This window comes from Podarcis pityusensis, assembly GCF_964106645.2.
Source record: "Podarcis pityusensis genome assembly, chromosome: 13".
NCBI classification, from domain to species: Eukaryota; Metazoa; Chordata; class Lepidosauria; order Squamata; family Lacertidae; genus Podarcis; species Podarcis pityusensis.
The window spans coordinates 51293670-51312008 of NC_138038.1; the positions used below are offsets into that span (position 1 = coordinate 51293670).

Consider the following 18339-nt stretch of genomic DNA (forward strand, 5'->3'; position numbering starts at 1 on the left):
GTACCCCAAGCTCAAAGAACGGCTGGCTCCCATTTATAGGATGAGCCGGTTTGGGGGTACGGCGGGGGGTTAACAGGATAGGAGGCCAACTCCTACCCCCAGTTTACTTCATTGGAAGTCTTCTGCCTTGAGAATTTATTCCCCCACTAGCCCCGAGCGATGGGACGCGTGTGGCGCTGTGGGTTAAACCACAGAGCCTAGGACTTGCTGATCAGAAGGTTGGCGGTTCGAATCCCCCGGACGGGGTGAGCTCCCGTTGCTCGGTCCCTGCTCCTGCCAACCTAGCAGTTCGAAAGCACCTCAAAGTGCAAGTAGATAAATAGGTACCGCTCTGGCGGGAAGGTAAACGGCGTTTCCGTGCGCTGCTCTGGTTCGCCAGAAGCGGCTTAGTCCTGCTGGCCACATGACCCGGAAGCTGTATGCCGGCTCCCTTGGCCAATAAAGCGAGATGAGCGCCGCAACCCCCGAGTCAGTCATGACTGGACCTAATGCCCAGGGGTCCCTTTACCTAGCCCCAAGCCAGCTAGGAAGACTGCTTTCTGGCCCTTGGCCTCTGAGCGCGTACAGAGTGACGTCAGATAACTGAAAACCCACCCTGTGCGATGAGCAGGTGGTGGCTAGTGGTGGTTTTCTCCACATTTTGGGTTGTGGGGGGCGTTTTCCTCCCACTGGGTGGATTTGGGGCACGTATGAACCCCCTGCGGAAAACACGTGAAACCAGGAAGTGCCGATGACCATATTTTGGGTGGCTGCAAGATGAGGGAATGCCAATAGCAGGGTGGGCAACCGTGTGGGTTTTTTGTGCCCCTCGTGTGGCACATTAGTCACAATCCATTTCCTCCCCCCAACCATTGCTGCCTCCATAAATATGTCGCAGCCCCCCCCCTTTAACGCCCCGATGTCATGGCTGTCGACATGCAACCTCCAGCAATCGGCTGGCTTTTTTGGGGGGTGGGTTTCTCTGGGTGGTTCGGAAGGAAATAAGCAGAGAAGAGTCCAAAAGCCCAGCTGCACAAGAACTTCTATAATCAACAATGTCCAACAGTAAAATTCCACCGACAAAGCTAAGAAACTCTCAGATAAAAAAAACAACCACCTCTGTTAAAGCTGAAAAAAGACCACATTTTTCTTTTTTTTGTTTCGTTCCGTTTCCCCTGCCAAAGGCAGGAAGGGCCCAGACCACAATCCCCAAGTCCAACACACACAAAAGTCCCTCCTCTCTCGGAGCCCCGTGAAAAAATCTCCACACACACAAAATACGCGGCTTCCAAAGGCCAGCCAGATGTTGGCCGTGGAGGGAGGGGGAAAACCAGTCTTTCAGTCTCCTCCCCAAATGGGGGCAACGCGAAGACCCTCAGAGAACAGCCCCACAACCTTACCCCCCCACCGCTGCCACCCTGCCCAGTCGTCATCTCAGATGAGGAAGGGTGGCCATTTTGTGTGACTTTTCTTCTTCTAACAACTAAACAACGAAAAAGCTGAACAAAACGGCCGCCGGACGGCTAAGCAACCGGTCCTCTTTCCAAGTCATCCCGAGTCCGATCCGTGGATTCCGCCAGCGTCTCTCTGACCCCCAAACTCCGGCAGAGAAATGGCCTCCTTCATTTTTTTGTGATCTGCGGAAGTGTATGGGGTTAAAGGCCAAGGGGATGAACATGTTTTTTTTGGGGGGGGGGTGTATGTGACGGGGGTGTCAGAAAGGGAAGGAAGGTTTCCTCAGGTGTGAGCAATGGCATGACTGTGTCTTCTTAAGCCGGCCTCCCCTAGCCTGGCGCCCTCCAGATGTTTCGAACTACAACTCCCTGTGCTGGCTTGACTCTCAAATTCGTGGACAATCATGAAGCAGAACGTTGGAAGATTCAGGACAGATATAAGTCCCTTCTTCAGGCACATTCGAACTGTGGAACTCCCTGCCACAGGAGGCAGTGACAGCCACCAACCTTAGATGGCTTTAAAAGAGCTTTAGGCAAATTCATGGAGGTGTAAGGCTATTATTGTTGGCTCCTAGCCAGGATGGCTGTGCTCTCTGGGTACCAGTTGCTGGAAACTACAGGAGGGGAGAGGTCTGCTCTTGAACTCAGCTCCCACTTGAGGCACCCGGTTGGTCCCTGTGAGGATAGGAAACTGGGCTAGAAGGGGTATTGGCCTGACTTAGCTGCAAGGAGGCAGACGGGTGTGGAGGTCTCCCTGGTCCTGAATGGGGTAACTGTGCCCCTGAAGGACCATGTGCGTAGCCTGGGAGTCATTTTGGACTCACCGTTGTCCATGGAGGCGCAGGTCAATTCTGTGTCCAGGGCAGCTGTCTGCCAGCTCCATCTGGTACGCAGGATGAGACCCTCCCTGCCTGCGGACTGCCTCGCCAGAGTGGTGCATGCTCTGGTTATCTCCCGCTTGGACTACTGCAATGCGCTCTATGTGGGGCTACCTTTGAAGGTGACCCGGAAACTGCAATTAATCCAGAATGCGGCAGCTAGACTGGTGACTGGGAGCAGCAGCCGAGACCACATAACACTGGTCCTGGAAGACCTACATTGGCTCCCAGTACGTTTCCAAGCACAATTCAAAGTGTTGATGCTGACCTTTAAAGCCCTAAATGGCCTCGGTCCAGTATATCTGAAGGAGCGTCTCCACCCCCATCGTTCTACCCGGACACTGAGGTCCAGCTCCGAGGGCCTTCTGGCGGTTCCCTCACTGCGAGAAGCCAAGTTACAGGGAACCAGGCTGAGGGCCTTCTTGGTGGTGGCTCCCGCCTTGTGGAACACCCTCCCACAAGATATCAAAGAGAACAACAACTACCAGACTTTTAGAAGACATCTGAAGGCAGCCCTGTTTAGGGAAGCTTTTAATGTTTGATGCATTACTGTATTTTAATATTTTGTTGGAAGCCGCCCAGAGTGGCTGGGGAAGGCCAGCTAGATGGGCGGGGTATAAATAATAAATTATTATTATTATTTATGGGCTGAAATTGTAGTCCAAAACATATGCGGGCTGGGAAAGGGCGCCTCAACTCTTTCCCTAGCGGAACCTAAAATGGGGGGAAACAAAATGGGACAGGCAAAATGGCTCCCCTACCCCTGCCCTGGCCTTGTGCTTTTCTTGGGCGGGGAGAGAGTTGGGTAATGGAGTTTGCCGCCGAATTATCTCCTCACAGAAACTGAGAGGAACGGGGCAGGTTCCACAGAGCCAAAAGGTAACTTGGCAGAAGAAACCCTACAAACCTTCAAGATTCTCAGATTTAATACTTGAAATGTCAGTTTTGAGGGACATATCCGGGGTGGGAATGGCAAGGTAGCTATTAAGTCTCGGTAGGGTGTTTTCACTGGGGGGGGGGGGGGGATAGCAACAACATTATGCTTAACCCGTTGCTGCTTCCCCCAAAACCATCTGACCACAACAGCGTGACCCTTGAGGATGTTGTCAAAAAGAATTTGAAATTGTGCAAGGAAATTTGTGCGTGTTTTTTCTTTCAAAAAAGAGAAGCACCGCCCCACTTTAATTCATTTTGGCCGATGGGTGGATGTTTATAAGTAAGGGCTCGTCCACAATTCCGCTCGTCCTTTGCCTAGAAAGCCTTTCCCTCACTGCGTTCCCCCGGGGGGGGGAAATGTGCTTTATTGCTAAATCGGAACAAACAGCCATTTGTGGAAAACCCAGTTGCTGTTTGTTCCGATTCAGCGCTAAAGATTGGGTTTCCCCGGGGCAAACGGAAGTGCATATGGGCCCTAAGTCACCTTTATTTGTTGAACAGGGGTGAGAGATCCATTGAAACTGGATTGTGGGACGCACCGCAGGAGAGAAATGGAGGGATTTGTGTGTGTGTGTCCCTATCTGGAAAGAAATCAGCCGACGTGGAAGCCCAGTCCTTCCCCCCTCGCACCCGGAAGTGGGGCGAGAGGGGGTCTTGTCTCTGTTAAACTCTCTGGCGCCTGGCGGAAAGGGAGTCGATTCTCTCGGCCTGTCCATCTGAGCCAGGCCCAAATCCACGGAGAGAGGAGGAGAAGGAGGAGACAGCAAGGTGGAGGGTCCTTCCCTCTGGCCAAGTCCAAATCCTGGGAACCCCCCTTGAATGCCGTAGAGGGGGGGTCCCCGCAGCTGTGCACGGACCCCAGTATCCAGGCCGGGCTAGAGGGGCGGCAACGTCCCCCTGGTCCGTGCTGAGGTTCCTCCCCGCCGTTGGGGGGTGTGGTGGTGATGGCCGGGGGGCGCAGCCTCCGCCAGGAGGGAGCCGTGCTGCCCACCCCCCCTCATACTTTGTAGTAGATGTTGGCAGGGCTCTGGGGGGGCATCTCCTGAACGATGTAGACTGGGTGGCCGTAGTCCCCGCTGACCTTCTCGTAGTGGGGGCAGAAGGCGCTGTCTGAAGTCCGGAGCGGGATGATGATGTCGCTGGGCTCCGAGCCGTTGTTGTTGCCCCCGCCGCCCCCCCGCTTGGGGCTGGTCAGGGTGCTGAGCGAGAGTGGCGGGTGGTGGGACTCGCTGTGCTTGGCCCGGCGCCGGCGGTAGCAGAGGGCGCCCGTCACGGCGGCCGCCACCAGCAGGACGAAGGCGGCCCCTCCGGCGGCCCCCGCGATGATCGGGACGCTGGACTGGGGCAGGGGGCCATTCTCGCCTCCCACCTTCCCGGTGGCGTTTCCAGTCGGGGGTCCTGGTTTTTTTAGGGGGGGGGAGGGAAAAAGAAGAAGAGTGTTTAGGGAGATGCTTGATTCACCAAGTGTCAGTATAAACCAGGCATAGGCAAACTTGGCCCTCCAGCTGTTTGGGGACTACAACTCCCATCATCCCTGACCACTGGTCCTGTTAGCTAGGGATGATGGGAGTTGTAGTCCCCAAAAAGCTGGAGGGCCAAGTTGGGGGGGGGGGTGCCTGGAATAAGCAAATGGCTCCCTGCTTGTCCATGGCATCGCCTGCCCCACAGACCGAGGCCTCACTGACATTAAGGGTGGGCAGCACCCACCCCTGCAGTCCGGGGCCTCCTCTGTGATGGCCCCAAAACCGTGGACCTCTCTTCCAACAGAGGTGCGTTGACACAACTCTCGAGTCTGTCCTCTGACTGACACTGGCGGGATTCGGGCTTTCAGATTTCAGTGGCGCTAAAATTCAGCACCCCTCCCTCTTCCGTTCTACATCTTTGTTGCAGTGCTCCCTTGGCTCAGCGCCCCATGTGGGCGAACGGATCGCGCTTCCCTAAATCTACTAAGGTGTTTCCTGTCGTGGGACCCTGGAGCTGAATTTGCACAGGTCTGTTCTGTTCGAATGGCTTTATAATTAGAATCACAGAAGTTGGAAAGGACCATGAGAGTCATCTAGTCTAACCCCTTGCAAGGCAGGAAGGTTTAATTTAATTTAATTTAATTTTAATTGTGTGAGTTTTACTTATTTTTTTTATAAGGCAGGTAAAACATTCGAAAGAAAATGGTGCCAAAGGCTGTTTCTAGGTCACAACCCTGCAGAACGAGTCTTTGGGTCTCTGCAAATGCCCCTCGCTCATCTGAGAGGAGGGGAGAGATGGCGCTGGAGCAGTTGTGCAAGCTGGCCTAGTGCGCAAAGACAACATCTGCATCCATTGCCCCGCCTACTTTTGTCCCTGGCCCCGCCCACCACTGGAAGTGGCCAATGGGTGGCTCCCCAGAAGGAAATCTGCCTCTCGGGCTGTAAAAAAAGAAAGAAAGAAAAGATTCCCATAGCTGTGCTCTGGATTATATCATGTCAGCGGCGGAGGGTGATGGGTCCCCTCTGTGGGGAAAGTCTCCCTGCTTGCAGAAATCTAGCATGACAAGGAGATGTCTGGGCTGACCTGTTTTCCTGACAAGCTAGCTTTTTAGTCTATTTTGGGCACGATCCAGCACCGCAGGAGAGCCAAGCAAGCACCTCGCTCACCCCCACCCCACCCTGACATGTTCAATCCAGGAAAAAGCCCTTGATTTCCTCCTCCGAACTGGAGTTTTCTTCCCCTGTGAAAAGGAGATTTGAGTTACACTGTTTGCCTTTCCCCCCTCGCCAGTATCGCCCAAAGTGTTTCTTTTGGGTTATGTTTCCTAAGCCACTTCCTGCCGGCAGCCAAGACAGGCAGGAGGAGCTCTGCTTCTTTCGCTTCGGCGTGAACCAGGCCGTGGGGGGAAGACGCAGCCTCAAAACGAGAGGCTGGCTTCTCCCTACAGCGGCCCCCAAGTTCACCCCCCTGGCCCCAGTGAAAAGATCTCCACGTGGGGAGGTGTGGTGGAGCTTGGACTGCACCCCCCCCATACGTGTGCACAACACATGGCTTCCCGCAAAGAAGCCTGGGAACTGTAGTTTGCTACTGGCGCTGGGAATCGTAGTTCTGCTAGAGGGGAACAGCGGGGCCCAGGACGCTTGGGTGGAGGTCATGTGCCTTAAATGCATGGTGCGCATGCACCCTTTGGAAAACCTTGGGCCGCTCTCAGAATGCAATTCCTGCTTAATAATAATAATAATAATAATAATAATAATAATTTATTTATACCCTGCCCATCTGGCTGGGTTTCCCCAGCCACTCTGGGCAGCTTCCAACATAATATTAAAAACACAATAAAACATTCAAAACTTCCCTAAACAGGGCTGCATTCAGATGTCTTCTAAAAGTCAGATACAGTGGTACCTCAGGTTAAGTACTTACTTCGTTCCGGAGGTCCGTTCTTAACCTGAAACTGTTCTTAACCTGAAGCACCACTTTAGCTAATGGGGCCTCCTGCCACCGCTGCGCGATTTCTGTTCTCATCCTGAAGCAAAGTTCTTAACCTGAAGCACTATTTCTGGGTTAGCAGAGTGTGTAACCTGAAGCGTATGTAACCCAAGGTACCACTGTAGTTGTTTATTTCCTTGACATCTGCTGGGAGGGCGTTCCACAGGGCGGGCACCACCACCAAGAAAGCCCTCTGCCTGGTTCCCTGTAACCTCACTTCTCGCAGGGAGGGAACTGCCAGAAGGCCCTCGGAGCTGGACCTCAGTGTCCAGGCTGAACGATGGGGGTGGAGACGCTCCTTCAGGTCTACTGGGCCTTTGAGGCTGTTTAGGGCTTTCAAGGTCCACACCAGAATTTTGAATTGTTCTCGGAAACATACGTTTCCGAGCATTAATGTAAAAAAATTATTGTTGTTATTATTATTGCAGGGGGTTGGACTGAATGACTCTTTGGGTCCCTTCTGGTCATAGCTGTCAACTTTTCCCTTTTCTCGTGAGGAATCCTATTTGGAATAACTGAATTTCCCTTTAAAAAAGGGAAACATTGACAGCTGTGCTTCTGGTTCTACAGCTCTAGGAAAAAGGCAGACCTGCTCCGTTGCCCCACTCAGAGGTTATACTTGCGTGGGGGAAGGCTGGTGTGTGAGCAGGGGGCGAGGCCTTGCCAAACAGCCATGCGCCTCCCTGGCGGCCACACAAGATGGCCAGAGCCTTCATGCGCAGAGCTGCACAATGCATGCAGGAAGGCTTCCAGGCTGCGCAAGATTCTAGCTCTCAGTGAGGTCTTACTGCATGCAGCTGTGCCTCCCTCGCATGGGCATCTGTTCTGTACGGAAAGTGGGCACCAAGGGGGCAGGCCTAGCTGGCATGACCCATCCAGGGGGTGGCTGCCCCACACGGCCTGGCTCAAGCAGCAGCCTGCAACTTCCGAAACAGGCCTTTTTCAATAATAATAATGGTCCGATTCGGTATACGGAGAGCGGAGGAATAACTGGAAACCTGTTGGTTGGCGGAGAGGCGCTCAAATAGCAAAGCGGGGCCTGCCTGGAGAGGGAAGGTCCTCGTTAGTGTCTGTCGACTCTGGTTAATGGAGCTAATTGCCTCCTCGATACCTCCCCCCAGCCTGGCTCGGCAGGGTTCATTTCAGCCATCACTATCAATAAACCTCAAGCCCGGGGGCCCCCTCTCCCGGCTCCCAGTTCTGTCCCCGACACGGAAGACAGGCAGAACAAAACACTTTGCAAGGAGCTAGTCCCCCCCGCCGCAAAGCCTCGTCTTCAGTCCCCCCCCCCCCGGTCTGAGCCTGTCAGGGCCGGACGTGGACTGATCCCGGGGAGAAGGGGGAAGCAGAGAAGGAGGTGCGCCCCAAACGCTGACCCCCGGGGCCCCTGTCCTGGTCTCCTTCCCCCCTCCCCTCAAAGATGTGAGCAGAGCTGGGAGCCAGGACTCCTGGGCTCTCCGAGGAGAGGTTGGAAGAGGAGGAGGGGCAGGAGCCAGGACTCCGGGGTTCTCTCGGAAATGGGGTACGAGAAGCCATCTCATTCCATTGCAGCAGAATCGGGGGTCATGGGTCATCTTTTTTTATTATTTTTGCATTTTTTCTGCCTTCTTTCAATTTGTGTAAGCCAGTCCATGAAAATAATAATAATAATAAAATAATAATAATGGCTTCCCCCGCATGCTTTGGACCAGAACTCATCCCAACCCCAGCCAACGATGCCTGCCATCTTGAGCTGGATTCTTGTGGGGGGAGGAGGGTGCCTAATGCCTTAAAGCAGGGGATTCTGGGAACTCGGACTCCTGGGTCCTGCGCCTACTCGCCAGGAGGCTGCAGGCTTCTCTTCCCTTAACAATGGACTCTGGGGCAAAGGCCCTTCTCTGCTCAGGCCTCAGGATCCTACACACCAAAAGGAGAAGGCATTTGTGGAATGCAGGATGCTGCCCCAAATCTCGCTCCCCGGACCCTCAAGTCCATGGGAGCCTCTTGGGAAAGGAGGGCACTGGGGCTATTGTGCCTTGGGGCAAGAGGGAGGGAGGGGGGTTAGGGAGTGAGAAACGTGGAGGGAAAACATGGGGCGGTGTGTGGGGTATGTGCGCCAGGGTTTTGGTGCAGGGGGGCTCCCTCCTCTCGTGGCTGCGCTTGGGGGGCAGAGAGGGAGTTGTAGGGTCGGGGCATACCTGGGTTCACCTCCTTGCTGGGCTCGGCTGCCCCAGACGTCCCTCTCTCCTTCTCGGTAGGCGTGTCTGGAACGGACTTCGGGGTTTTGGAGCCCGTGTTGGGATCTGGGGGGGGGCAAGGGCGCACAGTTAAAACTACGGAACCCGGTTCCTGCGGGGGGGGGGGGGGAGAGGCGGTGGCAGCCGCCATCTTGGAATGAGGACTGGAAAGAGGACTAGGCAAATTCATGGGGGCGGAGAGTGCTCTCGATGGCTCCTAGCCACATTGACTATGCTCTGTCCTCCGCACTTGGGGGGCAGCAATGGATACCAGCAGATGGGTCCCTGGTCTGATCCAGCAAGCTCTTTTTACGTTCTGAAGGGCCAAGAGATGGCAAGTGGGGGTGGGAGCTGGGGGAGGGTGGGGCAGAGACCCAGGTAGGGGCAGACACATTCAGTCCCCCAATTTATGGGGGCGAAGTGGCAAAAACAGAGCACAAACGCACAAACCTAAGAATAAAATAATAAAATCAACGCGCTCTTTAGCAGTGCGGCGTGGTAAAAACAGAGCAAAAACACACAAACTTAAGAAGAATGAAATGAACGACAACAAGGAAACGATCCCCACGGACTCCAAAAACAGTGAAACAATTTCGTCAGATGTCAGCCACCTCCCTGCCCTTCTCGTGTGGCAATTAGGAAACACAACTGAGACTCTGTTCCTTTTATGGCGCCACTCTGGGGCAAAAGGGGGGCGGATTTTAGGGTTGTCTTTGTTTTGATTATGTATGCTGTGTTTTTAATATTGCAGTTTTATTTTGTGAACTGCCCCGATATCAATGAGTATAGGGCGGTATACAAACTGAGCAAATAAATAAAATATATAAATAAGCAGGCCAGCTTCCGAGCCACACAGAATTCCGCAACCAGGCGGAAAAGGAGCATAGGGAGTTCTGTGTGCTTCGGGTGCCTGCATGCCTCTGCAGCTCAAAAAAAAAAATAAAAAAAAAAAATGAAAAAAATTGCCAGAGTTAAAAGTAAGGGGGGGAAAGGGCTTCACATTCTCTTCGGGGTTTTAATCTTACAAAGCAGGAGGGCGTGGGGTGTGGTGGAAGGGAACCTGCAGTACCACACAGGAACCACTAGGTTGTGCTCTCAACACTGATGCTCAGCAGCCGGTGAGGTCACCTGTGGGCGGAGCCTGAGCTCACACCTGGCGAGGGAGGCAGCCAGGTGGAAGTACCTGCCCAGCCGCTGCCAGAAACAGCCAGCACACCTGCGGGGTTTTTTTTGCCAATAATAAGGCTTTTTAAAAACACCTGCGTTAGGTGACCTGACATTACGGGCACCTTCGTGGCTACAGGACAGACCCTGACCTTTATCTCCCCTCTCCCTCCAAAAGTGAAGATTCTTTCCAATCCCATCCCACCCTAATTTTGTTTTAGTTCTGCCTTCCCCTGCATCCCCTCTCCCAGTCTTGGTATGTGGCAACGTTCTGTCTCGGGCATCCCCACCGATTTAATTTAATCTACATTTAAATCACTTTCCCGCCACAACTTCAGAAACGAGGGCAGTTTAACCTATTCATTTAAGCTTGTTTCCCTTTTGGGAGTGGGCTGATGAGCTGCCTGGCAGCATTTATTTTTTTTAATAAACCCGAAACCAAATTTCTGAACTGTGGTATTTTAAAATTCAGATTTTTATTAAATAGCTAGAGAGCAATGCAAGATTGGGTTTAAAATATCAAGTTAATGAGCAAACGAAACCCTCCCAGATGGGGGGTGGGGGTTTGCTTGAGAAAACCTCACCCCCAAATTCATTTCGCTTCTCTGTTTTTGATCTCACAACGGCCCTGCGAGGCGTGCTTAGGGGCTGAAAGAGAGAGGAAAGCTTAGCCCCAGGCCACAGGCAGGCAACTTCATGGCCAAAGTGGTGTTCAAAGTCAGGACTCCGGGCTCCAAACTCCTCCTGCTGCCGCCCTGGAATCCTCACATTTATTCTGCTCGTTTGTGTGATTTAATCTGAGGGGCAGGATCCGTGAGAGGCGGGCTGAGCGACCTTGGGCATCAAGGGGCACATTTGCCCGGGTAGGACAGGGGGTGAGAAACAGTCAGGGGTGGGAGAAAAGAAGGGGAAAGCAAGAGGGGCTGACATTCAGGATGGTAGGATCAACTCCCCCTCCTCTCCCTTGCTCCCACCCCAATCTACTCCTGCCCCCCATATCCCCATTTACTGGACGGTCAAGAGCTCATCCGAGTTCCAGCAGGAGCTGTGGGTCTGACTCATGCCATGTTCCCAAATCTAGAGGGTTTTGCAGAGGGACCGAGGAACGGGCCCAAGTGCCCAGGAGTCCTGGCTGTTGCAGCGGTGGCAGTGAAGGGGTGGGCACTAGGTCAGTCTTTGCCAACCCGGCACAGCTCAGATGTTTTAATAATAAATAATAATATACTTTTCTTTTATACCCCGCCCTTCCCGGTTCAAAAACTGGGCTCCGGGCGGCTAACAACAAATTTAAAACACTTAAGCGATGCAACAAAAAACAGTATAAAACGTGAATAACGATAAGTTCAGAATTCAAAAATCAATTTAGGGGGGGAAATCCATCCAATAAACATTAGATGATCACCAGGGCTAGCTGGCTAAATTAGTCCTATTTGGGCCAGTGATGAGACCAAGGGAGAATTAGCTGTGGGATCCCAGAGCGGGTAATCTTCATAAAAAGGGGAAGGGGGAGGGAAGGAAGGGGAATAAAAGATCAGGCTAATTCAATTTGAAAGCCAGGTGGAGTAGCTCTGTCTTACAGGCCCTGCGGAAGGAAGTTAAATCCTGCAGGGCCCTGGTCTCATGGGACAGAGCATTCCACCAGGTCGGAGCCATCACTGAGAAGGCCCTGGCCCTGGTGGAGGATAATCTGACTTCCTTAGGGCCCGGGACCTTTAAACTAGGATCATTCATCCAGCTAGCATGCGGTCCAAAACATCTGGAGGGCACCAGGTTGGCGAAGGCTAGCCCTGGCACTCTCCCCCACCCTTCTCCCGGGGGACGGGGGTCTCCACATTCCCAGGATTCCCCGTTCTAACCCGCTCTCTTCCGGAAGAGGTTCTGGCTCCCAGAATGCTCTGCTCTCATGCAACGGACCCCCATTCCCCTCCCAGGGACATCTGGGTCATCTCCCCACACCCAGATCTTCTCCCACAAAGATGCACTTTCTGGATTCTTCTTTCTCCCTGCCCCCGACGACTTACGCTGCCCGACTTTCAAGACGACTTTCATGCCTTTGGAGAGGCAGGCACCGCCCTTCATGTTCTCAAGCCCTTCCTTGGTACCATCTGAAGTTGCTGTGGGGCAGGAGAGAGAGAGAGAGAGAGAGAGAGAGAGAAATTAGCCGTAGTTATGGGTTACAGCCAGACTGCTGTAATGTACAGTATGCGGGGCTGCCCTTGGAGACATCTCCCCAGCGGGGCTTCCTGGCATCTCTAACTTGGTTATCTTTTCAGAGCTAGGCGAATATACCTTTCTAAAAAATTCATTTCCCCAAGTCTTTAATTGCTAGAAACGGCGGTGACGGCTGCCAGGTTGCAGTTGTTTTTATTCTACCATTTTATTCCCTTCTGAGTTTTGCTACCAACTCGTGACGATGCTTGCTTCTGTTTTTCTCGTGCACGGCGCCCAGAGAATACTGATGGGTGGCATGGGTGTTAAATAATAAATTCATGGGCCGGCTGCGAGGGAAAGCTCAGGAGGCCTTGGACAGAGACCGGAAGAGGTGGAAGATGGGAGGCTTTTCCTGCCTGGGGTGCAGGGAGGGGCCCTAGGCTTCAAAAAGGGCCATTTTGAATTCCTTTCATCGCCCAAGACTTTGTGGTATTAAAGAGCTGATGTGGGGGGTCCAGTAAAAGGTAAAGGTAAAGGGACCCCTGACCATTAGGTCCAGTCGTGGCCGACTCTGGGGTTGCGGAGCTCATCTCGCTTTATTGGCCGAGGGAGCCAGCGTCCAGCTTCTGGGTCATGTGGTCAGCATGACTAAGCCGCTTCTGGCGAACCAGAGCAGTGCACGGAAATGCCGTTTACCTTCCCGCCGGAGCGGTACCTATTTATCTACTTGCACTTGATGTACTTTCGAACTGCTAGGTGGGCAGGAGCAGGGACCGAGCAACAGGAGCTCACCCCCCTAGGCTCTGTGGTTTAACCCACAGCACCACCCACGTCCCTGGGGGTTCCAGTGGTGTCCCCCAATTAATTATAATTATTAAATTATTATAATTATTATTTATTATTTATACCCCGCCCATCCGGCCGGGCTTCCCCAGCCACTCTGAGCGGCTTCCAGCAAAATATTAAAATACAGTAATGCATCAAACATTAAAAGCTTCCCTAAACAGGGCTGCCTTCAGATGTCTTCTAAAAGTCTGGTAGTTGTTGTTCTCTTTGACATCTGGTGGGAGGGCGTTCCACAGGGAGGGCGCCACCACCAAGAAGGCCCTCTGCCTGGTTCCCTGTAACTTGGCTTCTTGCAGTGAGGGAACCGCCAGAAGGCCCTTGGAGCTGGACCTCAGTGTCCGGGTAGAACGATGGGGGTGGAGATGCTCCTTCAGGTCTACTGGACCGAGGCTGTTTAGGGCTTTCAAGATCAGCACCAACACTTTGAATTGTGCTTGGAAACGTACTGGGAGCCAATGTAGGTCTTTCAAGACTGGTGTTATGTGGTCTCGGCGGCCGCTCCCCAACCTTCCTACCCAGCAACTCAGACCCCCCCCCCCACCTAACCCGGCAGCCCCCTCAGCACTCTCAGACAAACCCGACGCAGCCCTGCCTTTCCAAAGGATGCTCTGCTGGGTCACTTAATATTTAAACAAGATGTTTAATGTTTGCACAGACAAAAGTTCCCCTCGTGATCCGTTAATAAGCCAGAGGCTGCGGAGACGGGTGGGCCGTTTTGACGCACCTGCTCTGCCAAAGCCTGATGGGGATGGAGAGAAAGAGAGAGAAAGAGAGAGAGAGAGAGAGAGCGGCCATCTTGGCAAGCAGGCAGCCTCCCTGGGTGCCCCACAACCACTGGTATGGGGCAGCCAAACCCACAGTTCAGGCTTGCCCAGAATAGCAGAAGGAGAAATTACTGTATTTTTTGCTCTATAAGACTCACTTTTTCCCTCCTAAAAAGTAAGGGGAAATGTGTGTGCATCTTAAGGAGCGAATGCAGGCTGCGCAGCTATCCCAGAAGCCAGACCAGCAAGAGGGATTGCTGCTTTCACTGCGCAGCGATCCCTCTTGCTGTTCTGGCTTCTGAGATTCAGAAATTTTTTTTTCTTGTTTTCCTCCTCCAAAAACTAGGTGCGTCTTGTGGTCTGGTGCGTCTTATAGAGCGAAAAATACGGTAAATTCTGCTCGCGATCCAAGGCAAACCTCACAAACCTCTCCAAATTCTCCATCCAATGTTGACAAAAATGCGCCGATTATTGTTTATTGCATTTATATCCCATCCTTTTTCCTCCAAGGAGCGCAAAGTGGTGCACATGGCTCTCGTCCTCCTTATTTACTCCCCACAACAACCCCGTGAGGTAGGTTGGGCCGAGAGAGGCAGCGACCGGCCCCCCAAGGTCACCCAGTGAGTTTTGTGGCCAAGTGGGGGGATTTGAACCCGAGTCTTTCCCAGGCCTGAGTCCGACTCTCTAACCACTACGCCACACTCGGTAATATGCGTAAAAATACACATATTGACAAAAAAACAACATGCAAAAATGTGCTTCCTTGGGGTAAATTGCTTGCAAAACTAGTCAAAACTGCATGTATTAGGAAAAATTCACACAAAAATGCTGGTCAATTTTCATTAGGTTTTCTTAAAAAAAATAAATCCGCAAATTGCTGCAGAAACGGGGAGAACCAGATATAAGATTGAAAGAATGAGAAACTGAGAGAACCGGAACTGACAAATCCATCCGTCTCTCCTCGCAACCGACCCAGATCTGTCCCAATTGCACAAGAGCATCGTCTTGTTCTTATGTCTGCGTTGAGGATTGCTTTTAATCTTCCAGGCTTGCCTTTTGTGTGCATTTTATGAAAACGTTTTTTCCCCCCCTGCGATGGCGATTTTAATTTACGTAAGCCGCCTCAAGTGGGGCATAAGCCCCTGAAAGGCAGAGAAGAAATCTCAGGAACATTTTAAAAAAATAAATAAAAAAATAGAATTAGATGTGGAGTCCTCCGCTTTAAACTCAGCCCACAAACTCGCTGTTCTGTGAAAAATACCAGTCAAGGGTGCCTGTGTTAGCAAGATAAACCGTGAGAAGGACTGGCAGCTGAAACCTAACTAAATTATCGTGAGGTTAAATCATGCTGCTGTTGTTGTTGTAGTAGGTGAATTCCTCACAGCTTTCCTTTCACAGAATTGCAAGCACGGGAGAAAAACCCAGAGGCCGCCTAGATCAGCTTTCCCCAGATATTTCAGACTAAAACTCCCACCAGCCGCAGCCAGCAGGGCCACTGGGCATGGGAGTTGTGGTCCAAAATATATAGAGGGCGCCAGGTTGGGGGACGCTGATTTAGATCGACCCCTGGCCGAGGGTAGGAGCACCTATCAGCCCCACCCTTACCCGCTCTGATCAGGCGGTTTAATCCGAATTATGGCGCAGGGCCGGCTCAAGCATTGGGCAGATTGGAGCAGCTGCCGCAGCCTCAATGCCTGGGATGGGGGAAGACGCCATCTTGCCCTCTGCCTCAGGCGGCAAAATGTCTTGGGCCGGCTCCTATGCAATGTGTGGCTAGGGTTGACCAATCCCCCCATTTGTGGAATGCTCTCCCCAGGGAGGTTCAGTTGGCATCTTCATTATACACTTTTACGTGCCCTGCAAAAACATTCCTCTTCAACCAGACCTTGGGCTGATTGACATCCGATTCAGTTTTAAACGTGTCTTTGGTACGGGTGGAGAGTTACTGCTTTGCTTCTGTTCGAGTTTTCATTATGTATTTTGTGTTTTTTAGCTTGTGTTTTAATGCTGTGAACAGCCCTGGGATCTACGGATGAAGGGTGGTATACAAATATTATCAATAATGTCAACAACAACAACAACAACAGGGCCTTCTCGGTAGTGGCCCCTACCCTGTGGAATGCCTTCCCAAGATGCGGGTGGCGCTGTGGGTTAAACCACAGAGCCTGGGACTTGCCGATCAGAAGGTCGGCGGTTCAAATCCCCTTGACGGGGTGAGCTCCCGTTGCTCGGTCCCTGCTCCTGCCAACCTAGCAGTTTGAAAGCACGTCAAAGTGCAAGTAGATAAATAGGTACCGCTCCGGCGGGAAGGTAAACGGCGTTTCCGTGCGCTGCTCTGGTTCGCCAGAAGCGGCTTAGTCCTGCTGGCCACATGACCCAGAAGCTGTACGCCGGCTCCCTCGGCCAATAAAGCGAGATGAGTGCCGCAACCCCAGAGTCGGTCACGACTGGACCTAATGGTCAGGGGTCCCTTTACCTTTTTAAATAATATAACATTTAGTAAATGTCTGAAGGCAGCCCCGTATTAAGGTTTTACGGTGTTTAAGGTTTAACGTTATGTGCTGGAAGCCGCCCGGAGTGGCTGGGTACAAATAATGAGTTGTTGTTGTTGCAGGGCCAACCAGCCCCAGGTAGTTGGGCCCAGCAGCCGCCATTTTGATTTCCCAACATGACCCCAACAGAGCATCACTCCAAAGCCCTGTGGGAAAGTAAAATGGTGGCTGGAGCCCTGTTACCTGGTGCTACCTGCAGAACAAAAATGAAATTTAAAAAGGTAGCAAGGCGGCTGTCTCAGCAGGCCCTGACTGGGCGTGGGGCACATCAGTCGCACAAAAGATGTCACGCTTTGGATGTTGGGGCCGGCAAAATAATAATAAAAAAATATTCGTTTGTTACATTTCTATATCGCCTTTGCCTTCCAAGGATCTCAAAGTGGTGCACATGGTTCTCTTGCTCCCCATTTCATCCTCACCTGTGAGGTAGGTTAAGTGACTGACTACAAGGTCCAGGGTCGGATTTAGGTTTGATGAGGCCCTAAGCAAGGTATTGGGGCCCTTTATATGTCCAGCTGTCCTTTGTCAACAACAAATTGTCGCTGTTTGTTGTGATGAATATATGTTATATGGTCATTTATGGACCTCATAGGTATCTCAAGGCATTTGCTCAAGTTGCCCTGCAACCAGTCCATGCAGAATGTAGGCACCCTATATATAGAAAGGAGCAAACCTGTGATATTTTAGGGAGCAGGCGAGCAGGCGGGGCCCGTGACTTACATCACAGGAGCCTACATAACACAAAACACTGTTGCTGTCTGTAGGTTTTATTTTATTTGTTTTGTAACTTATATTTTGGAAATGTACAGGTGAAACTCGAAAAATTAGAATATCGTGGAATTTCAGGAATTCAACTTCAAAGGTGAAACTAATATATGAGATCGACTCATGACATGCAAAGCGAGACATGCTTCTACTTCTCAGAGGTCCAATCTTGCTCGATTTGCAATCCTTGTTTTGCTGATTTCCTTGAATATTCTAATTTTCTGAGATTGTTAATTTGGGGTTTTCATAAGCTGGAACGCCATGATCATCGCAACGATAACAAATCAAGGTTTGACATATCTTGCTTTGCATGTCACGAGTAATCTCATATATTAGTTTCACCTTTCAAGCTGAATTATGAAAATAAAGGAACTTTTCTACGAGATTCTAATTTTTCGAGTTTCGAGAACAAATCAAGGCTTGACATATCTCGCTTTGCATGTCACGAATCTATCTCATATATTAGTTTCACCTTTGAAGTTGAATTAGTGAAATAAAGGAACTTTTCCACGATATTCGAATTTTTCGAGATTCACCTGCATATCCAAGGTTTTTTTCGTTTAATTTTTTGGGGAGGCCCCAAGAGAGTGGGGCCTAAGCTACAGCTTGTTTAGCTTATACAGTGGTACCTCGGGTTAAGTATTTAATTCGTTTTGGAGGTCCGTTCTTAACCTGAAACTGTTCTTAACCTGAAGCACCACTTTAGCTCATGGGGCCTCCTGCTGCTGCCGCGCGATTTCTGTTCTCATCCTGAAGCAAAGTTCTTAACCTGAAGCTCTATTTCTGGGTTAGCGGAGTCTGTAACCTGAAGCGTATGTAACCCGAGGTACCACTGTACGTAAATCCGGCAATGCCAAGGTCACTCAGGGCGCTTCATGGCCAAGTGGGGATTCGAACCCTGTCCTCTCAGGCCCTAGTCCGACACTCTATTGCGCCACATTATGCTCTCTTCCCCAGTCCTGCGGTTTCCAGCAACTGGTATAAGGCCACAGGCTGAAGTCCGCCACACGCAGATCCGTTACTCCTGGACCGGGCACTCTCATGTGTTCACAGGGTGGGACTTTGCCCACCCTACTGAGACCTGATGAAGCGGGGACTCTGACCGGGTGCTTTTCCGGAAGGTTCCAAGCTGCCGATGCCACGCGGCATCCCGAAGCCTTCGGGTTCTCTCGTTCCGCCTC

At 51.7% G+C, this 18339-nt stretch overlaps 1 protein-coding gene across 2 annotated transcripts in view; it reads right to left on the minus strand.

The window, feature by feature from the left end:
• Positions 1-1004: 1004 nt before the first annotated feature.
• The window catches only part of EFNB3 (ephrin B3), a 71663-nt gene continuing 54328 nt past the window's right edge, over positions 1005-18339 (minus strand). Inside the window, exons 3-5 of one of the 2 annotated variants that reach the window (XM_080979962.1) lie at positions 12102-12194; positions 8878-8982; positions 1005-4645 (exon numbers count right to left, since the gene is read on the minus strand). In XM_080979962.1, coding sequence (XP_080836088.1) covers positions 4245-4645; positions 8878-8982; positions 12102-12194 — 599 coding nt within the window. In that variant the 3' untranslated portion in view covers positions 1005-4244. The remainder of the gene's footprint in view (positions 4646-8877; positions 8983-12101; positions 12195-18339) is intronic. The other variant, XM_080979961.1, reaches the window with a different exon arrangement.